A 19,112-nucleotide genomic window follows, 5' to 3' on the forward strand; every position below is an offset into this window, starting at 1 on the left:
AAAGATAAAGATAAAGATAAAGATAAAGATAAAGATAAAGATAAAGATAAAGATAAAGATAAAGATAAAGATAAAGATAAAGATAAAGATAAAGATAGATGAGACTGTAAGAAATCACCTCATGGGAGAAAAAGCAGCAAAATTACTTTTTTGGAAATATAATATGCCCATTTTGAACTTTGACTACAAAATTGAAACACTGTATAGGTTAAGCACTCGTTCAATGTTCTAATAATTTACAAAACTTTTAAGTAATAAAAACGATGACTTAACATTCGCATTCGCATTCGCATTCGCGAATGTGAAAACTATGGCCTTCGAAACATCCCTAATACATACACAAACACCGTACTAGACTGTCTCGCTTTGATTTCGGAATGCTTACACATTGGGAAGTTAGCTTACTGCCAATATGGAAGTATTACGTATATGGGCGCATGTAATAGACTTGAATTGATATGAAGGGAAATATGTGTTTGTATGTGGATATATGAATAACCACCGCTTAGAATCGATCTCAAATTTGTACTTTCTATGTAGAAATTTTAGGTCTATGTTATGTAGTTTGACTATTGTCAATTAAATCTAATGCTTTGTATTGCATGCGCCCCACGCTTTTCATTTTCAATCTCATAAATTGTTTATAATGACTTTTGCTAAAATTTCAAAATCAAAAGTTAGTAAAACAAATTCTATGGGACTGAGAATTATTATTTTCTACTTTCTAGTACATTTATAAAAGGGTTGTATATTAAAAAGTTTTTTTTTTATTATTTATTTCATTGTTTCTTTGCTAAAGCTTTTTTTCAGGTTGATTATCGAATAACCGGGAGAAATATATCCAAAAAAACAAAACGGCTTACAAAAATAAAAAAAACAGCTTTGTTAGTGGCTCATTATTTGGATCGTATGACGCTGTTGATTTTTCGTTTTTACCCCCATAAAAAAAATAAAAAGGGGGACCAAAANAAAAAAAACAGCTTTGTTAGTGGCTCATTATTTGGATCGTATGACGCTGTGTATTTTTCGTTTTTACCCCCATAAAAAAAATAAAAAGGGGGACCAAAAAATAGCACTTCGTTTGGAAATTGCCCACTTACATATCAACTGCGGCGGGTGAAATAACACAAACGGCAATAACGCAAAATTTGCTTCAGAGAATATTGTTCTGAATTTTATCTTCAGTTAAAATTTCTGCATTATCATCCCTTGCTTCACTATTTCCGAACTGCAGATTTCGTTTACGAAGACGAAGCGAACATGTGGTACTAAATAGTTGTGTAAAAATATGTAAAATTTTCCATACAAGCAGGAGAGATTAATGTCGCAATAAACAGGTGAAGTAATAAAACATCTTTCTCGCTTTATTTTCTGATATTCAGCTGCCTTATAGTCACATTTTATAGCCAAATTTTCAAATAAGGCAGTGTCAAAATCTTTATTCTCAATCTAATATTACTTCACCTGGTATAATTCCACCATGCGTGGGGTGTATGCAATAAAACCATACGCAATAATTCCCATTACTTAGACATTGAAAAGCAGTTTCAGAGGTGAACTAGTGCCATTTTATTATTATTCTTTTCTAAACGGTTATAATGCCACCTGTGCATAATTGTGAAAGGACGGGGCGGGGGACGCGAGCACGAGCGCGACGTCCAACGCGGACCGCCGCGACGCTGAGCACTTTCAAAATTGTATACTTACAAATCCGTCCATTTAACTTGTTCATGTACTACTTTTTGTCAAATGTTACCCACATATGTGCACTATTTTCCTTTATTACTCGATTGTTAACTTTAAAAGTTGGTCTTATTGCTCAACGAGAAATGAAATAAAGCAAATTTGTGTTATTTCACATACAATTGGGAAATACACAAATCTGCGTTATTGCCATTTGTGTTATTTCACCTCCCCATCAACTCCTTTTCCTCTGCCGAATGAACTGTAAGTGCAACTATGTGCTTCAAGTTCTCAATCTTAATTCTATACATATAATAAAATTGTAAAAGACCGATGTCTGTACAATATAGATATTAAAGAAATATTAATATGGGAGACCTTTATTAGAGCAACAGAAGCCAAATCAACAGTTTTTAGAAATTTTGTGTATCTGTCTGTTGGCATGTTTGCACGCGCATCAGTCAAAAATTAATGCATGAAATTGAATGCACGGGGCTATTCGGAAATGCAGCAAAACAAAGCATATCAGTCTTTTTTATTTCTAAACTATAATTGATGTAAATGTGCAATATGCGCAAATGTGGGTAGATGTCGAATTGGAACTTAGTTGCGCAAATTGAGCTTTTCCAGCAATTATAGTTTAGAAGTAAAAGACACAGATGCTTTGGTTTACTGCATTACCGAATAGGGGTCACTTCTCACCGCTGCATTGTTAGAGGTCTAATTTAAAATATTGAAAACAGTATTAGAGACGCCATTTTTGTAAATTTAAGTTAAAGCAAATTGATAAAGTAAGTGTTGAAGTATGGCTGGCAAAAGTTAAAGGTTAAAGAAAGTCTACTTGCATACCTACACAAAAGCGTTGGGTTGAGCGTTTTCTGACCCCTAAACAAAAGCGGCAACGCTGCATCAAATGAAGAAATAACACCAACAATAAGCATAGGTTTGTCTAAGTGAACTATGAAAATGACAGTTTCGCCATTTTCTGTAGCCAACTTCATTTCGTAACGCCCTGTCAAAATCGGATTTTCTAACCGCTAAGCGTTTACGCCGCGTTATTTCGGTATGCTTCATACAAATTGTATGGGCATGAGAATTGTTTGACAGCCAAATGGCTTTTACAGGCGAAAATATTTTTTGGAAGGTTACCACCTGTTTGAAAATTTTAATTGAATTAAATTATTAAATAGTAGCAAAAACCCGGCGTGCTTCGCTGCGTCTTAAAAGTATTTTTGTTTTGTTACTCCCTCTCACAAATTAGATAAATATATGGTATTTTATTATTGAATTAATACACGTTTGAGGAAAGGGTGCCATAGTAGACACCAGTTATAAGATTATAAATTAAATTTCCAAGAGAAAGTCGGTACTTTACATATTTTCTGATTACCTTCGAATAGATATTAACTAACACCCACACTCAAAAAAAAAAAAATAAACAATGCGTCATAGATCGAAATTTGTTTTTTAAATTTTACTTCATAAAGCTCTTTAAATATCTATACATAGTAAATATAACGAAAAGTCGAGATTCTTTGTACGCGGTAATCTCGAAAACTACTGAATGGATTTTGACGAGATATACTCTGTTTCGACTGGAGAAGGATCTTTTTTTACTTAGAATTTAATGGGGTTGCCACCTGTCTAAAATACTATAAGATCCGCACCGTTTGTTGGATTACAAAAGATGAGGTGTGAAATGAAAGGGATTGGCCTCTAGAAAAGCACTAATATAATTTTTTTGAATAGGGTTGTCACCTGTTAATAAAATTACTATATTCAATCATAGTAAGCGTAGGCATCAGTTCTGTACCGTCACTGTCAAACGAAAAGACTTAGCCGCATGCGCAATAATGTGTTATTTTTCTGAGTAGGGTTGCCACCTATTAAAAGTTAAAAGATTTTTTCCGTTCGTTGGATTACAAAATGAGATGCCATATGAAAGTGCATGGCCTTCGCATGTAAAAAACCCTTATTATTTTTTAAGTAGGGGCGCTATATATAGTATAAAGGAAAGTTGAGATATTTTGACCACGCTNTGTTATTTTTCTGAGTAGGGTTGCCACCTATTAAAAGTTAAAAGATTTTTGCCGTTCGTTGGATTACAAAATGAGATGCCAAATGAAAGTGCATGGCCTTCGCATGTAAAAAACCCTTATTATTTTTTAAGTGGGGTCGCTATATATAGTATAAAGGAAAGTTGAGATATTTTGACCACGCTAATGAACGGATTTAGACGAAATTTTTTAAGTATAATCTGTATCGATAGGAATATTATCTTTTGTACTTTGAGTTCCTATAGGGTTGCCACCTGAGACCCCGCAATGTTCGTTGGAGGTGAGGTGTTAAATAAAATGGCTCGACTATTAGATGTTCAATAATGTATTACTTTTTGAGTAGGGTTGCCACATATTTAAAAAATACTATTACATTCGAACATAGTATGAATACAAAAAGTGAGATGTGAAGTGAAAAGGCTTGGACTCCAGATGTTCAATAATCTATTATTTTTTGAGTAGGGTTGCCACCTTTCTAAAAATAATAAGATTTTCAAAGTTCATTGGACTAAAAAATTAGGTAAAAAGTCAAAGAATGTGGTCTCCGGATAAGCTTTTATTTTTTTTAATGGGGCTGCAACATATGTAAAAATTAATAACTAACATATAATACGTGAAGGCGCTCTTTCTTCAAAATAGTTGTTTTTTGTTAGGTGCTGTATTCAAAAAGCGTAAGGAGCATTGTGGAAGAATACAAGTGAGATATCTTAGGGTTGACAGATAGTTGACAGGGTGTTCAATATGGCGATGACAGTGTGAACAATATGGCAGCCAATATGGCATACAACACCGAATGGCCCGAAGTTGCAAAACTACGACCCGAATGAAATGCTTCGTGAAAATCCAGGGTTGCGAAGTGGTATTTTGTTGGAAAATATAAAAGCCAGGATTTTGTGCAGCGCCGAATTTTAACAAAAGAGGGTTTTGTGTTCTCAAGATGAACAGAAAAGGGTTGCTGTGCTGTTTCGTTTTAAGCTTATTTTAATCTTAAGATATCTAATTAAATATTAAAAGGATACAAAAATTAAAGCGAAAATTTAAAATATATGTACATATCTGAAAATTTTGGTAGTAGTGCACTTTGGCGAAGGTAGGTCAAAATGGACGGAAAAAGTTCGAGCGTGGTATTAATCGACGCGTCTTAACGCCAATAATAACAATCCGAGACCGGAAATTAACATTTTTAATTAATTAATAAGTTATTTGCAAAAAACACTTGCACTTTCCGCCCTATGTTTTGATGAATTTCACGCAAATGAATGGAATAAATGAACTTAATTGAACACGTATTTATTAGTTTTTATACATTTGTGATGTTTTAAGTGTACACTTTCGCGAAATTTTGTATTTAATAGCAATATTCCGATGGTGAAAATCCGCACAACAATGTTGTGTAGTTAATATAAATAAGATGAAGGAAAACTAGTGCTGCCACTCTATTAATAAAGTTTGTATTTCAACTTTAAAAACACCCAAATAATGCACATGAAATATGCTTTTGTGAAAAGGGGATTTCTGTTCCTTTTCTTCGCATGCAGAAAGGAGAATTCTATGTTGTGAGGGTTATAATCCCTAAGCGCGGCCGAAGGCCGCCTACACAGAAAGGTGTTCTCTGCAAAAGGTGTTCTGCCCCTTTTCTTTGGCAACACAGAAAGGAGAATTCTACGTTGTGAGGGTTATAATCCCTAAGCGCGGCCGAAGGCCGCCTACGCAAAAAGAAGTTGGACGGACAAAAACTTTTTTAATACAGTGGCAGCAGCAATTTAGTTCCATTTTATTTTTAATAGAGTGGCAACACTAATTTCCCTCCATGTTATTTATACTAACTACGCAAGATTGTTGTGCGGATTTTCAACATCGGAATATTCCTATTAAATACAGAATTTCGCGAAAGTGTACACTTAAAACATCACAAATGTATAAAAACTAATAAATACGTGTTCAATTAAGTTCATTTATTCCATTCATTTGCGTGAAATTCATCAAAACATACTGCGGAAAGTGCAAGTGTTTTTTGCAAATAACTCATTCATTAATTAAAAATGTTAATTTCCGGTCTCGGATTGTTATTATTGGAGTTAAGACGCGTCGATTGATACCACTCTCGAACTTTTTCCGTCCGTTTTGACCTACCTTCGCTAAAGTGCACTTTTACCAAAATTTTAAATAAAATATATATTTTCACGAGAGACAAATTAAATAAAATGGGTTAACTTTAGGGGAAATATACTTATCAAATTGGGTCAGATAGCGCTTTTACGTTATAAATAAAAATAATTCCTACTTAAATTTTATATAATTTTGGTGACGTATTTCTAAGCTGACCCTGAGATCTGTGAAATAATACATATTTATGTGCATATATTGTGTTGATTATGCTCTAAATCTCTAAATAATTCTTGGAGCAATCAGCACCATTGGAAAGTGAAGTGACAATAGGCTGGTTTTCTTTATACAGCCTGTTCTAAATTCGAACTATTGTTATAATAAATTACAATTATTGTTCGTTTCCATTTCGGTCAACCAGCGCAAATTATTTATTAAAAAAATGTCGTTTAAAAACAGCAGATTTTGTTTACTTTTGAGTAAGACTTTATCGAGTGCGCTATAAAGACAGGGGTATAAATGCTGTAAAGAAATATATCTGTGTTCGTATGGAAAAGTCTAGGAAAGGCTGGCATTCGCAGCATACGATTGCGAATGACTCACTGGCGCTGAGCTGTTGTAGAACTTTTGGCAAATAAACGTGCAAGAAGTAGTTCCGATACTAGCAAGTCAATATTCTTATTAAGTCTCATCAAAAAATTCCTTGCCGTTTAAAGTGTAAAGGGAATGCCGCATTATACTAAAGCCAGCCTTTCGACATAAGCTACTTTTCCATATGAACACAGATATGTTGAGTCCAATCGGTTTTTTGCTAATACGCCCTGCAAAAATCGCGACTACTCCATGCATGCGTGTAAAGAGTACTCCCTAAGGACCAAGGAGTACTCCAAAATTAACCACAATTCATATAAAAAATATGGTCCAATTAACATTGGGATGTCCTAGGGCAGGACCATATACTCCATCCCTGCTTTACATCAGAGTAGCACAAAACTGCTCCAACATATTAACAATGGCATTGCTGTTATATTTTTTCGTTTGTACACGCTTTTGTTCTTCACTTCTCAAATGCTTTTTCGAAATTAATAAAAACCAAGACAAAAATTAAAAATTACATGCTGCCTCTGACGGCATTCGAACCCGAACATGCTGGGAGCTAAGAACTAACGTGTAGAGATAATGAATGCCCTCCTAGTCACCAGTTTCGAGTCTTTTCGATTGCTGAGTATGAGGCCTTATGTTGGACAAAAGACGGAGTATAAAGGACCCAAATGGGGGAAATCAGCCTATGGTTACAGAAGATACATATGTAATAAAGTAACCGACGAAGACTTGCGCTTTTCTCCCAAAGTGTTTACCGCCGGTAAACCGAAATGAAGGATCTGTGGATAATTAACAATAAACTACTTTTTCGGAAAATCTATAAAGGCCCCTTTTATTTTTTAAAAAAAAAAAAACTGTGCAACAGATATTATTTTACACCCTGTATATGACAAAATATTACTAGCTGGAAAAAGGAGTACAAAAGAAGCTAATAAAGCTAATAAAGGAGCACATTTCCAGATATTTTTTTTTGGGAGTACATTGCCATAAAAAGGAGTACGTTTACTTCCAAAAGCAGTACGTCTGGCAACCCTAGTTTTGAGAGAATTACAACACAAAAATACATTTAAGGCGCAGTGAAGCACGCCGGGTAATTGCTAGTAATAACATGAAATTTGAGAAATAGCAGAGAACCAATTTTAATACAGTTGGGGGATGAAATTTATATATTTTATCCACCTATTATTTTTTCATTTGTTTTCATTATTTTATCATACATTTTAGTAGAAAATCTTCGATCCTCGGGGCTTGTAAGTAGAGGTCCATACAAATTTTGACAGTTCGTTTACGAGTTTAGGGGAAGACCCCTATTACAAATGTGAAAGTTTGTGAGTAGATAAGTTTGTTTTTTTTTGTAGCTCTTTCACGCTAAAATGGCTGGACGTATTTGAATTAAATTTGGCACACTTATAGGATTAACATTAGAATTTTTTTTTGAATTCATTACCTGTACGTCTGGACATATGGGCTAGGATCGCTAACACCATACTTATTTTTAACTCGAACACGAAAACGGTATTCACGGAAAGGTTCCAATCCCTTTATATCGCAGATGCAGTTTCGAACTCCTGTATGAAGAGTGCGCCAATCTCCTTCTGGCAATTCCATCATTTCCACCTATAAAATACAGTTAATATTAAAAACGTAGTAGACGCATACATAAATTTACATTGTACATATGTATGTACGTATATATATATATAGAAATATGTAAACCTGTCCCAGAATATAAGGAGAGAACTTTTTTGGGAAAAATCCAAATTTTTTTCTTGTGACCTATGTAAATATATAATATATAATACATATTAGTGAGCGTGGAAGTTCGATCCAAATTACTTTGGCTAGTCTTATCATACATAGCACATGACCACGCCACTTATCCCCCAACTCGGTTGCGGGACGTTGTGAAAGAGGCCAAAAAGAGGAAGTTTCCCATCGTTAGCGGAGCCGATGCGAAAGCTCATCATTCGCTGTGCGGTTCCACGGACATTAGCAAAGGGGGTGAGTCTCTTATCGATTATAATTTCTCAAATAGCTTAGCAATTTTTAATATCGGAAGTAGGCCAACACTTGTAACCTCTAACAGAAGGGAGGTACTAGATATCTCTCTTGTGTCGGATAGCTTTCTTGAAAATATCAGTGAGTCGCATGTCTCAAATGACCACTACTTTTTCTACCATAGACACATAAATTTCAAAGACATCTCTCGAACCTCCATCTTCAATCGCTTACAGAAACAGGAGACGAACCGACTGGAACAAGTTAAGGAATATACTCTCGGACCTCCTTTTTAGAATCGCTTCTCACAGTAAGTCTCGCTTACCGAAAACATCTGATGAAGCGAAATTGAAGAAGCAGGGGACCATATCACCAAAGCCTGTATCGCGGCTTTTTCCGCCTCCTGGCCTATCACAATTTAGAAGATGAAAAGGAAGCCAAACTGGTGGAGCGAAGAAATCGCCGCCCTGAGGAAGGAAAGCAGGAAGCTTTTTAATAAGGCGAAGAGATATGGATCGTTGCATTCCTATAAGGAATCTTTAAAAAATTTCAAGCGAGCCATCAAAAGGGCTCAGAGGACATCATGGAAAAACCACTGTGACAATATTGAGGAACATTTGGAAGCCAACCGATTACGGGAGGTATTATCAAATAGTCCCTTTTCTCCCTGCTAGAGATTCTTGTTGATACACACTTTCCTGGCTGCACCGCGGCGGCCCCTACTCTACGACCATTTCCGGCGGGGGAAGCCATCGTAACCCACAGGAATGTGGACAGGGCCATAAAATCTTTTAAACCCTTCAAATCCCCTGCGCTGGATGGCATTCTCCCAGCGGAGATGCAAGATGCATCTGACATATTATGCCCCAACCGGACGGTAGGCGACCAATCAGCCTTTCTTCTTTCTTTCTAAAGATCCTGGAAATTATACTGGACACATTCTTTCGGCATAAGATGGATCCTAAGGAGCTATCTGACTGCTAACACGCCTACTCGAAAGACAAATCTGTGGAAACCGCACTCAACAAAATAGTTGGAAATATTGAAAAATCCTCAGCATACAAGGAGCTAACACTAGATATCTTTGTAGACATAGAAGGGGCCTTTAATAATGTGCTCCGAGAGGCGATCACACCATCTATGCTCCATATCGGTCTTTATCGATCACTGATAGACTTTGTCCGTCTTCTCCTCAATCGGAGAATTATCTAATCGGCGATGGGTGGAGCTCACATCACAAGATATGCGACAAGGGGCACTCCTCAAGGAGGAGTACTCTCACCACTCCTCTGGAATCTTACGGTATACACCCTGCTCATGCGCTTACAGGACGCGAGTTACAACGCTATTGCGTATGCCGATGATCTTGTCCTAACTGCAACCGGTAAACACCCACAAATCCTGAGAGAACTGTTGTAGAATGCCTTAAGTATCGTGGAAACTCGGTCTAGAGAATGCACTGAACACAAACCCGGCTAAAACGGCCATGGTTCCCTTCACACGGAAAACAAAAGGCCATCACCGCCCTCTACTCCTGCAAAACGGCTATAGGCAAGAAGGCACATAGTTCACTGTATTTACACCATAGTGTACGGCGTCACTGTCTGGTAGACATCACTGGATGAATCGCTCACAAATTCTAAGTTTACCAAGGTTCAAAGGGTGGCATGGATGCTAATCACAGGTGCACTGCTATCCACACCCACCGAAGCTATGGAAACACTTCTAAACTTTCTGCTCGTAGACCTTTTTGGGAAGCTACAGGAAAGCAAGACTGCATTGCAGTAACAATAAATGCACTGTCTAAATGGAAAGACAACATATTCGGTCACACCAACATCCTAACCAACTACCCCGAAACATTCAGGTACCCATATTATACTCGTATCCCTTCGAGGAAGGACTGGGAGGACGACTCGGTCTGGGGCCTCCAAGATAACTCAACAGCCATATACACGGATAGCTCTAAACTAAATTTAAGTGTAGGGAGTGGGATATACTAAAAGGACCTCTCACTAGATCTCTGCTTTAGGCTACCAGACTAGTGCAGTGTCTTCCCAGTGGTATACTCCAATAGCCAATCAGCTATTAAGTCACTGCGTTGCTGCAAGACATCATCTATAACTGCGTTGGAATGTAGGAAAGTCCTTAACGATATCGTGTGGGTGCCGGGCTACAGGGACTTTCAGGGTAACTGTGCGGCGGACGAGCTTGCGCGGAAGTGAACCACCCTGTCGGGCGTCAACTCCTCTCATGCAGCGGGCATACCTCTATCTACCTGTAAGACATTGCTCAGGACATACTTCGTTGAGAGGGCAAACAAAAACAAAAATGGTCGGAAGAACCCACGTGTGGGACGACTTCACAAATCTGGCCCAAATTCGACAAGAAAAGATCCGACGCACTCATTCGGCCAGAACGTCCCGTACTAAGGATGGTGACCGGTATAATTACGGGCCACTGCTTAATGGGAAGGCATGCTAGCAGAATGGGTTTGCCGGCTAATGACTTCTGCCGTGGTTGTCGCGGCGAGGACGAAATCGAGAGTGTGGAACACTACCTCTGTCGTTGCCCCGCCCTCATGTGGACGAGAAGACGTTCATTTCACCACCACCGTTTTGATTGTCTCCCGGACTAAGTGAAGTAGGCATTTACGAATTATCGCGCTTTCTGAAAAGGTGTTCGCACGAGGCGATTTTGCGTTCAACTTTTGCGTTCAACTCACGCAAGGTTTCACGAAAAAAAGTTGAATGGCTAAATGTTGGCTGGCGACCAACTTTGTTGAAAGCGATTAGTTGAAACGCCGTTCAACCGAAAGTAGCATGCAAAGTTGAACAATGCAAACGCCTTTTTATTGTGAATATTTTGATATTTTTTCTATATTTTGATATTTTTTCCATTCATTTTTTTTTTCGTGCAACCCTGCGTGCGTGAGTTGAACGCAAAAGTTGCCTGAAAAATCGCCTCGTGCGGAAGCCCTATAAACCTAACTAACTGGTTCCACTTCTAGGTGAACGGACGGGTTAGAATTCGAGCTCTCAATTGGTATCACAACGGACCTACTGGGCCTAAGTGTGCCTCTCTCCTATATTGGATGAAGGCAGCCGCTTCAACCTAATCTACATATTAGTGAGCAGCAAGATTATGTTAGTATCGTACGAGTATGTTATTAACTAACTTTTCTAACTATTACCAAGATAGCACAGTAGCATTGTTACTCGGCATAGCCGCATCGTGTGATTAGTTCCTTCCCGTACTCAACGCGGGATCTCGCGTCATACAACAACTGGCCAGAAATCATTCCGTACTCAAAAAATGTGGAATAGAGAGCGAAAGTTGGAACATATTGTATCGTAGGTGCCTTCTTCTTCCTGACCGAAACAGCCCGGACTTTTTCTCCGAGTAAAAGTGAGTAATAGCCCGATCACAATGAAAACGGCTGTCAAATTATTTTAACACGTCCTCTTACGTAGATAACACTATGCGACAGTCAAAATCGGGATGGGATGAAACGAACGGGAAATGTTATATCGGTCAAAAACAAGTTATACGTGTCCCGGCGTTTCGCTGGGTCACGTCTAGGAATCGAGATATATATATAACTATCATATAGGGGAAATTGTCCCCTTTGGTGGTCTTTTTTTGACATAACTCGAGAACCACTAGTCCGATTTTGCTCAAACAAATTTAAAAAAATTAAAAATTACAATTCCTTTAATCTGTTCATATAACGTTTTTCTATATAATCAACAGTTTTGCCGGTAAAAATAAATGTATGAAGAAAAAAAATTTTTTTGCCTAAAATATTAAATTTTTTTAAAACTGTTGATTATATCCAAGTTTGGAAGAAATTGGTAAAGCGGTTACCAAGATATACACATGTAACCATAAGTGGGCGTGGCTACGCCCATTTTCCAAAAATGTATAATATTCTTATTTCTCCTCTAAAATTTATTGTAAATATCAATTTTGAGTGAATAATCTTCAGTAGTTACTAAAATATCGCAGTTTTCGTATTTCTGAAAATTACCGTTATATGGGAGGTAGGCGTGGTTATTGTCCATTTTCAATACCATCCGTCCTACGCCTGAAAGAAGTGCACGTACCAAGTTTCGTTAAGATATCTCAATTTTTACTCGAGTTATCGTGTGCTCGGACGGCCGGACGGACAGACAGTCACCGCTTAATCGATTTCTCTTTTCATTCTGATCATTTATGTATAGATTTGTCTATATCTATCTCGATTCGTTCTGCCTGTTACAAACAATCTTTATGTGAACAAAGTTATAATACCATTGGGCACAAGTGCGCTCGGGTATAAAAATGTTAGAGTATTACCGCATGTGATTTAATGTTCCTGGCTAGAAATTAACTTTTAATTTGTTGCTTTTCATTTGTTCGTACTGTTTGGTTATTACTAGAGATGCTAATCCCGGGATCCCGGGTTTGCTTGCATTAATCCCAGGATCCCGAACATTTTGAAATATCGAATTGATAGTAAGAATTTGTTTATGAATTTTGAAGTATGATTTTTGTAAAATGCCGTTTTGACTGCAGTTGACAAAAAGCTTGAAAGTGTACTTTTAAATTGCAGTTTGAGCCTTTTTGAAGAAGATTTCAATAATTTTACTCATAGCGTCGCTAATGTAAACGAAACAGAGAGTTTTACGGAAAAGTTAGATAATTTTTTAGATCAATCTACTCAAAACTTCCTCAAATCGAAAAACTTATAATTTGACCAACGTGCTGGTAAAAGAAGTTCAAATATTTTGTAATGGAGGAGATAGGGGTCATTATCTTCAAATGGATTATGACTACCTTTTGACTATTCAGCCTAAAAGTGTTGATGCCGAAATATGTTTTTCATCAGTAGGTGTTGTATGTAAAAACTCCAGGTCAAGCTTAGAAGACTCCGCTTTGAATGCTTTGCTGCTCTTACGAAAAAATTTTAAGTGCAATAATAACAACACCGGCAAAAAAGGGGTGTGTGTTTTTAACCAGATGTATTTCGACCCGCTGAATCCGACTCTGAGATCCGTTTGACTCGTACACCCTCAAAATTTCTAGTAAATTGCGAAAAAAAGGCAAAATATTCTCCATTCGCCATTTCTTTATAGAGTAGAATAAACATGTTTAGAGAAATTGTTTTTGTATATTTTTGTTTTATGTTTTTTTTTATTAATCGTCACTTTCAAAAGTACCTGGTATTTACATTATTATTTGTGATGTATACGTTCCTAAATCACATGGTTTTTTAAATACAATTAAAAAAATGTTTTACTTTAAAATTTGTCTGATTTAATAAATATCGCTAGCGTAGAGTGCAAAGTTGCTAAGTCCCAATTTAAAAATTGTACAGGAGAGGAAAAAACTTCGTATAGCCATTTTCTTCAAGTATTTCGCAAAACTTTGAATACAACATTTTGCCTGTTTAAAGCAAAGAAAAACTCCATACGAATCGGAGGGACTCGATATTTATTACACAGAGAAAATGATACAGGTAAAACGCAAGTTTTTAAAAGAAATTGTAAAATATAATTTTTTGATATAACTTTACTTCATACAAAACAAAAAATACAGTATTTGTATTTACGACTTTGAAACGAAACATTCGTAAAACAAAAACGATCGTTATAATATATTCACTTTTTTACTGAGAAGAACAAACGAAATTAAATAAATAACTCCAAAAATGCGTATTTTCAAAACTAAAATGAAACATTTTAGAATATTGTCCCAACAAGCTGTAGTGCGGTATAATTTTCAACAAGTAAAATAAAACTAGACACTTTTGAAATAAAAAAGTTTATTTATTTTCAGTCAATCAAGTATGAAAAATTGTTAAAACTAAAATATTTTGCATTAGAATTTAAAAATCTACTTAGCTATAATGAAAAATATTTCATAAGTTTGCATCATTTGTCGCAAAAATTTTTCTAAGATAAATAAGTTATTTCAATCTTCAGAAAAGGCGATGAAGTATATACATACAATACCGCCATTCTAACCCCCTAACTAGAGTAATATTGGTGATAAGGTGGACTTCTTTGATCGCAAAAAGCTTTGGTAAGAGTAACTTATAAAAACAAATTCTTATGGGTTATTTAATAACTTCAAACTTTCTTATTTTAAATTACAGGATTTGACCAGCGTGAAGCAAAATTAGCGGGCCTAGCTTGGAAGTAAGGCAGGAACATCTGTATATTCATATGTATTTATGTATGTATATAGCACATGTATAAAAGATCTATATTTTATTCATTACATTTTGTAAATTATTATAAGTATAAGATATACTTATCGACATGATACAAAAAAGAAAGTAGTTTCAATAAACAACTTTTGACGGTTAATAGAATTTTTTGAAGTTTCATAAATTGTGAGTATTATCAACGGCCTTGCCACTTTGATAATATTAAAGTAATAAATCGGAGTATTTTNACATTTTGTAAATTATTATAAGTATAAGATATACTTATTGACATGATACAAAAAAGAAAGTAGTTTCAATAAACAACTTTTGACGGTTAATAGAATTTTTTGAAGTTTCATAAATTGTGAGCATTATCAACGGCCTTGCCACTTTGATAATATTAAAATAATAAATCGGAGTATTTTCTTTCCCATATTTTTACCAATGTAATAACATTTCAAATCAAAAACCATTATCAGTGCTTCGTACTGTTTTTTACTTACGTGGTTCGCACGTTTTTTATTCAAAATATTTAAAATGTAAACTGTTGAAAGAGACTTCATCGCAATTGTTGTTTTCATTTTGTAATAAAAACCACGCGCGCATTATTCTGTTTATTTTTTTGTTTTTTTATTTTGAATGCAATCTTGCGATTATAAATCGAATTCTAAAGAATGTTCTTCCCAAATAAAACCTTTTTATATTTTGGTTCAAATTTGCTTTTCAACTTCTCATAAGATTTTGCAAAAAAAATTTGGCTTTGTAATTAGCGCTCATCATTAAATTTCACAAATTTTTAATTTATGCAAAACACCTGAAGTCGGCTTGAACAGACCGCCCTCCGATAAACAACTAACAGATCGTCATTTAAAGTACAAAACCGTGTATCAACAAAATGCACAACTGCGTATGTGAGGTTGCATTAATTATTTTGTAGAGAGTAAAAACACTCATATTTCAAAAAGGTTATCTTTTTTTACAAAGAAATCGCATTTCAGGACAAATGGATAAGGTTTGAGCCAAGAGCTTGTGTGAGCAAATCCAATTTTTTGCTAAAAAATGTCAGTTACGCGGTTTTGCAGAACGACGATACGCGATTTTGTACTTTAAGCGACGATATGTAAGTATACACTTTCTTCATGCTTTCTGAAACCTAGTCGTCAACCCCATTTTCGAAATCATGTAGCCGGCATAATTTTCTAATTCATCATATTCCACATCTTTGAATATACTGATAAAATCTTCTGCCTAAAAAAAAAATATTTCTTCTAGTGACCAGGTAGCATGAATTTGATGAAACTTCATAATTTTATTAAAAGTCAAATGGTTAACAACAATAACGAATGTCATTAAATGAAACTACCTTCTTTTTTGTATCATTCTTATCGATATATTTTTGAAAATGTATACACCAAATGACTTGCTGTGATTTAATAAAAATAAAATTTCAATATCATATTTGAAAACGCATATTTTTAAAACGAAGAAAACACATTTTAGGATTTAATTTCAACATGCGCATGTTCAATTATCAAACGATCGCTTTCAAAAACGATTTGAAAATGTGCGTATCAAACGTCAAAACGTTTTTAAAAGTAAAACATTCTATAGTAATTTGAAAACGAAAATTTCTCTGTGTAAAAGATTTCGAACTTTTTTGGCCTTATAGAATTTTCGGAGCTTTTTTTGACCTTAGCAAATTTTCCTTTCATTGAATATAAACGAGAAAACATAAAACATGGACCCTTACCCTTTTCGAAACGATGCAAATTTAATTTATCTAGCCTCCTATATCAAAATATGATTTTTCATTAAAAGTGAAGTTCGCAACTTTTCACTCTAAGCTAGCGATATATGTATGAGATTTACAATCAGTTTATCGTAAATTTTAAATAGTTATATTTAATGGTATGTTTAAATGCTTTCGGATATTGAATTTTTACTCATATTTATAAAATTTATGACTCAATTTGAATCCCGGGGTTAAATCCCGGGATTACCTAAAAAATATCCCGAAATCCCGGGATCCCAATTTTCCTGATATTTTGGCATCCCTAGTTATTACTCACTTTTTACTCTTACTTCAGAGTAGTTTTACTGTTTGAGATTTTTACAGGATTTTACACAACTGTTGCAGGCATTTACTTTGTGCAGTTAAAGAATAGTGAACGGCCTGATGATGTAATTTTAATCAACATATAATAATAATATAATAGATTGGCGCTTACACATATCTTAGTGTTTGGCCGAGCTTCTAATCCGATTTTGTGGCGTGCGCCTTGATGTTGTCACACAAAGCGGAGGGACCTACAGTTTTACGCCGACTCCGAACGGCGATTGTTTTTTATGAGAAGCTGTTTTTCATGGCAGAAATACACTCGGAGGTTTGCCATTGCCTGCCGAGGGACGACCGCTGTTAAGAGAAAACCTTTTTTTTTCAACGTATAGACTTATTTATTAATACAGCCAAATTTGTAATACGAAAATTCAATTTTCAAGTGTTTGCATGTAAATGGCTACTATTCTGGGAATTTTTCCATTTTTGAGAGAGAGAGTCCGGGTTGTGCGGAAAAGAACTATTACTAACAGAATCGTCATCACTACGGTTGTCACTTTGGTCTCACAGTTTCTGAATGTTTCACCAGTAAAAATGTATTTACTATAATCAACACTCTTCGCATAAATTGAAAGATTTGCTTCTTTGACAAAGCGGTTGACAATAATGCACATAGTTTAACGTCACCAGAACGGGATATTTAGAAAATTTTTGGCAGTTTTGTAGCCCATTTAGTTTTAGTATAATAAAGTACAAGTTCTAAGTACCTGAGAATTCGAATAAGAGTAATATATAACCAAACACATTTACATATAAAAATTATGGATAAAAATAAAATTTTTACAAAGTTTGTTTTATTTTTTCTAAACATTATACTAAATTTTAAACTTCGATATATGTATGTACATATATGACATTTGTCGCAGGATGAGCAATATAAATATGTATAAAAATTTGACGAAAGAACTTTAGCTTTGTGAATATAGTAAAAATCCCTTAATTCCAAAAGATACATATAGTGCCGGACATATTATTAGCAACAAAATTCAGTGTAATACGAGTGCCACTTATGTTTATTTTTTCTTTAATATTTGTTTATAAAAGTATAGCTCTTTCTTTAATATAAACTCAAATTTTCAAATTTCAAAAAATGTTCCAACTTTTTGTCAGAATTTTTTTGAAAATTTTCGGGTATTCAGTTTTGTAGCCTATTCTGTTTTAATAATAAAGATCTCGAATTTATTTTTGTATGGAAGGAAATGCGCAACAGTCAGCAAAAAAAAATGATCAAAAATCAACCCGAATTTTTAGTCGGCTGAAACTTCCTACTACAAAACTGAATACTAGAAAATTTTTTTAAAAAAAATCTGATTAAAAAGTTTGAAATTTTGCTGGACATTTTGGCTGCCTTTCTTTATTCATTCTGATCGTTTGGAATAAACTTTTTTTGTTTACTTATTCTTTAGAACGTTCCTGATGATATGTCAACGTATATTTCAAACGNAAAAAAATCTGATTAAAAAGTTTGAAATTTTGCTGGACATTTTGTGAAATTTGAACAGTTTTGAGGATTTCGTGCAAAATTTGAAACATTTATTTATATCGTTTATGTTATAGAATGATCTATACTTTCATAAAAAAATTATATAAAATTATAAAGTAAGTTTACTTTGAACTTTGAGAAATTTTTGTACATCTGAAAAAATAAATTAAATATTAAAATGTATACTTTACATATGTATGTATACTTAAATGGAAAATATATACAACGAACATTACACTTTATGATTTGCGTTTAGAAATATGAGCATTCTGGCTTTCTCATCATCTAAGCGCATTCTTCGTTCACTCAAAATAAGACCAGCTTGAGAAAAAAGCCTTGCACAAGGTACTGAAGACCCTAAACATCCTAACTTTTCTCGAGCTATCGGAGAAAGATACGGGTACTATAGTTATTCTCCCTCCACCACTTGAATGGATCCGCGTTCCGAGTAATAAGATTTTCTTCCATATATCTTTGGATTTCAATAATTGCTCGCGAATTGCAGTTTCCCCTAGGTTTATTTAAGCCAAAATTGGAGTCCAAGCAGCTCCATATTGAAAACTTTGTTGCCTCAGGTTGTGGAACTTCGAATTCATGGGTTTGCACTTGCTGCACTGCTTTGCTAACTTCGGCAGTTATTCGATTTTTGATTAGGTCAGCTATTGAGGAGTCAGAAAATGCAAAAGTTTTGAAGCGGGGGTCCAGAAACGTCGCCATAGCAAGGGTGTTGCTCCTTTCTGTATTTCCCAACCGTTCCAATATACCTTTCAATAAATCTGAAGCGACTCCTTTTACTGGTTCTGTGAACGTGTCAATTTTCATGAACCGAGTGAATACACTTTTAAGACCATTCACTATTGGAATAACCATTGA

General features: G+C 35.1%; 1 protein-coding gene across 1 annotated transcript in view; it reads right to left on the reverse strand.

The window, feature by feature from the left end:
- Obsc (Obscurin) overlaps positions 1–19,112 on the reverse strand; it is a gene marked incomplete at its 5' end in the record, with an annotated part of 198,231 nt that overhangs the window by 140,938 nt on the left and 38,181 nt on the right. The window contains one exon of the mRNA XM_017613775.1: positions 7,897–8,066. Within this exon, the coding sequence (XP_017469264.1) occupies positions 7,897–8,066 (170 nt within the window). The remainder of the gene's footprint in view (positions 1–7,896; positions 8,067–19,112) is intronic.

The sequence above is a fragment of the Rhagoletis zephyria genome, unplaced genomic scaffold, assembly GCF_001687245.7.
Source record: "Rhagoletis zephyria isolate East Lansing unplaced genomic scaffold, Rhagoletis_zephyria_1.1 Rzeph_scaffold_00715, whole genome shotgun sequence".
Taxonomy (NCBI): domain Eukaryota; kingdom Metazoa; phylum Arthropoda; class Insecta; order Diptera; family Tephritidae; genus Rhagoletis; species Rhagoletis zephyria.